General features: G+C 48.7%; 1 protein-coding gene across 1 annotated transcript in view; it reads left to right on the top strand.

Annotated features, from left to right (window-relative positions):
* ANAPC7 (anaphase promoting complex subunit 7) overlaps nucleotides 1–4,272 on the top strand; it is a 44,513-nt gene that overhangs the window by 18,034 nt on the left and 22,207 nt on the right. Inside the window, exon 7 of the mRNA XM_011997859.1 lies at nucleotides 3,634–3,751. Within this exon, the coding sequence (XP_011853249.1) occupies nucleotides 3,634–3,751 (118 nt within the window). The remainder of the gene's footprint in view (nucleotides 1–3,633; nucleotides 3,752–4,272) is intronic.

Here is a 4,272-nt window from a genome sequence, read left to right as displayed (position 1 = left end):
GTTAGCCAGGATGGTCTCGATCTCCTGACCTCGTGATCCGCCCGTCTCGGCCTCCCAAAGTGCTGGGATTACAGGCTTGAGCCACCGCGCCCGGCCAGTGTATAAAACTTATAGTAGTCTTTTAGTTTTTTTAGGTCATGACACATGTTTCTAACACTTAGGTAATTCCATTTAAGCAGTTGTTTTTGATTGAATTCAAATGTCTTCTCCCCACAGATCATTATTTGGCTTTTTTTCTTTTGAGGGGGTCATAGCTCCTCCTCATGACTTGCAAATTTATGATGTGCCTGACTGAGAATTTGGATGGCATCCCTAAAACCATAATATCCTTTTAGGGAATTTTGTTTTACCGTATCCTTAGTATAATTAAAAAGGAATAATAAAGGGATAAGGTGATTAAAGACAGTAATTAGGCGTGAACAACAGAAAAATCACTGATCTTAAAAAAGATTTCAGGTGACAGGTAATCTTCACAGGGACCTCCAAGAGATGGCATTTGGGACACTGGCAGTGAGTACTCAGGAATAGTGGGAAATAAGGTCAGATAGATATGCTGTCTATTTGTAAAGGCCCAAAAAAGGCCATCAGAAAAACAAGGCCTTGTGACAATAAACAGTCTTGTGAGCTCTTAACCCAGGGGAATGGTGAAGCTAGGAAGGGGCCATCCCAAGCATTTAGATGAGGAAACAGATCTAGAAAAATGGATTTGTTTGCACAAGATCTCCCTCTCGCCTCAAGTGCTTATTCCTCTTCTGCAAGCTCCCTGCACCCATGATGAAAATGGTGTTTTAGAAATACTAGTCTGGCAGCAGCTGGCAGCTTGGAATCTCAGACCCAGGCCCAGGAGCCAGCAGGAGCATTATAGTAATCTTGGCTTGAGAGGAATTTTCATGGGAATCTGAAGGGGGATAACAAGGGATGGAAGAGAATGGTGGCAAGAGATAGGTAACAGTGAGCATAGGTCCCTTTTTATAGAATGTGGGTGAGAATAAAACGGGGGCTGGGGAGAGGCAGTGATTTTTTGTTTGCTTGTTTGTTTGAGACAGAGTTTCACTCTTGTCGCCCAGGCAGGAGTGCAGTGGCACAATCTTGGCTCACTGCAACCTCAGCCTCCTGGTTAAAGTGACTCTCCCACCTCAGCCTCCCGTGTAGCCGGGATTATAGGTGCCCGCCACCACACCCAACTAATTTTTGTATTTTTTTAGAGGAGACGGGAGTTTCACCATGTTAGCCAGGATGGTCTGCAGCTCCTAACCTTAGGTAATCCACCCGCCTCAGTCTCCCTAAGTGTTGGGATTACAGGCCTGAGCCACTGTGCCCAGCCTGAGGCGGTGATCTTTTTTTTTTTTTTTTGACACGGAGTCTCGCTCTGTCGCCCAGCCTGGAGTGCAATGGCCGGATCTTAGCTCACTGCAAGCTCCGCCTCCCGGGTTTACGCCATTCTCCTGCCTCAGCCTCCCGAGTAGCTGGGACTGTATACAGGCGCCCGCCACCTTGCCCAGCTAGTTTTTTGTATTTTTTAGGAGAGACGGGGTTTCACCGGGTTAGCCAGGATGGTCTCGATCTCCTGACCTCGTGATCCGCCCGCCTCGACCTCCCAAAGTGCTGGGATTACAGACTTGAGCCACCGCGCCCGGCCGAGGTGGTGATCTTTAATGAACTACATTTTGGATAGAACTACAAGTTTTTTGGGAATAGGCCAACTTTTTCTGAGACTGACTGGCTTTTCAGCAGCATGTTTCTGATGGTCTAGAACTCTTGAAAGAGAAACCTTGATGCCTTTTTTTGGGCCTTTTCTGGTTGGGTTGGGTTCGGGTAGCTGTATATCACGCCATAGGAGAGAGGGGCAAACACTTCCTGAAAATTGCAGGCTTTCAAATTGTGAGGTAGGTTGTTCTGCTTCTTTGTTTTTTTGTTTTTTTGTTTTGTCTTTTTTTTTTTTGTGAGACGGAGTCTCACCCTATCGCCCAGTCTGGAGTGCAGTGACGCGATCTCGGCTCACTGCAACCTCCACCTCCCGGGTTTAAGCAGTTCTCTGCCTCAGCCTCTTGAGTAGCTGGGATCACAAGTGTGTGCCACCATGCCCAGCAAGTTTTTGTATTTTTAGTAGAGACAACGTTTCACCACCTTGGCCAGGCTGGTCTTGAACTCCCGCCTCGGCCTCCCAAAGTGCTGGGATTATAGGCGTGAGTCACCATGCCCAGCCTCCTTTGGTTTTTGGTTTTGTTTTTGTTGTTAGAGACAGGGTCTCACTCTGTCACTCAGGCTGGTGTGGCTCAAACATAGCTCACTGCAGCCTTGACCTCCTGGGCACAAGCAATCCTCCTGCCTTAGCCTCCTGAGTAGCTGGGACCAAAGGCATGTGCCACTGTGCTTGGCTAATTTTTTTTTCTTTTTATTTTATTTTATTTATTTACTTTTTTAAACATAGTCTTACTCTGCTGCCCAGGCTGGAGTACAGTGGTGCAATCTCGGCTCACTGCAGCCTCCGCCCTCCGAATTCAAGCAGTTCTCCTGCCTCAGCCTCTCGAGTAGCTGGGATTACAGGCGCCTGCCACTGTACCCAGCTAATTTTTTGTATTTTTAGTAGAGACGGGGTTTCACCATCTTGGCCAGGCTGGTCTTGAACTCCTGAGCTCGTCATCCACCTGCCTTGGCCTCCCAAAGTGCTGGGATTACAGGCATGAGCCACCACGCCTGGCCCTTCTTTTTTTTTTGAGATGGAGTCTCGCTCTGTAGCCAAGGCTGGAGTGCAATGGTGTGATTCGGCTCGCTGCAACCTCCGCCTCTCTGGTTCAAGCGATTTTCCTGCCTCAGCCTCCTGAGTAGCTGGGATTACAGGCACACGCCACCATGCCCAGCTAATTTTTGTATTTTTAGTAGAGATGGGATTTCACCTGTTAGCCTGTTCTCGAACTCCTGACCTCGTGATCTGCCTGCCTCAGCCTCCCAAAGTGCTGCGTTTACAGGCATGAGCCACCACACCCAACCACTTGGCTAATATTTTAAAATTTATGTGGAGAACAGGGTCTTACCATATTGCCCAGGCTGGTCTTGAACTTCTGGGCCCAGGTGATACTCCTGCCTCCGCCACCCAGAGTGCCAGGATTACAGGTGTGAGCCACCATGCCCAGCTGGGTTTTGCATTTTCTTTTTTTTTTTTGAGACGGAGTCTCAGTCTGTCGCCCAGGCAATGCAGTGGCGTGATCTTGGCTCACTGCAACCTACGTCTTCCTGGTTCAAGTGATCCTCCTGCCTCAGCCTCCCAAGTAGCTGGGAGTACAGGCGTGTGCCACTATGCCCGGCTAATTTTTTGTATTTTTAGTAGAGACAGGGTTTCACTGTGTTAGCCAGGATGGTCCTGATCTCCTGACCTCATGATCCACCTGCCTTGACTTCCTAAAGTGCTGGGATTACAGGTGTGAGCCCCTGCTCCCGGCCTGGGTTTTGCATTTTAATAGTCACTTTGTAGGAAACTGGAAATAGTAGTGGGAGGAGCCTGTGATGGTGGAAAGGGCTTAGCCCCTGCAGGAGCTGGGGCCTCAACATGGGGTCTGATATTGGGTGCTAGTCCTGTATGTGGGACCCCTGCTTCTCTGCTTAAAACACCTCTTCTGTGTCCTCCTTTTCTAGGAATGGATGTATATGGCTACCTATTGGCACGAGAAGGGCGGCTGGAGGATGTTGAGAACCTTGGATGCCGCCTTTTCAATATCTCTGATCAGCATGCAGAACCGTGGGTGGTTTCTGGGTATGATTATGCCTTCTTTCTCCCCAGTTGTCAGTAGATTAAGAGATTGTGGTTGCTCCTGAAGAGAATATAAATTGAAAGCTCAGGTTTAAGAGGTAATCGCCTGGCCAGGCATGATGGCTCATGCCTGTAATCTCAACACTTTGGGAGACTGAGACAGGAGGATTGCTTGAGGCCAGGAGTTCGAGACGAGCCTGGCCATCGTGGCAAAACCCCTGTCTCTACTAAAAATACAAAAGTTGTGTGCGGTGGCTCACGCCTGTAATCCCAGCACTTTGGGAGGCCAAGGTGGGTGGATCGCTTGAGGTCAGGAGTTTGAAACTAGCCTGACCAACATGATGAAACCCCATCTCTACTAAAAATACAAAAATTAGCCAGGTGTGGTGGTAGGCATCTGTAATCCCAGCTACTTGGGAGGCTGAGGCAGGAGAATTGCTTGAATCTGGGAGGCAGAGGTTGCAGTGAGCCAAGATCACACCATTTCACTCCAGCCTAGGTGACAGAGCAAGACTCCATCTAAA

Source organism: Mandrillus leucophaeus, unplaced genomic scaffold (genome assembly GCF_000951045.1).
Source record: "Mandrillus leucophaeus isolate KB7577 unplaced genomic scaffold, Mleu.le_1.0 Scaffold55, whole genome shotgun sequence".
NCBI lineage: Eukaryota > Metazoa > Chordata > Mammalia > Primates > Cercopithecidae > Mandrillus > Mandrillus leucophaeus.
Note: the sequence above shows the minus strand (reverse complement) of the source record. Positions and strands in the feature narration are given on the sequence as shown.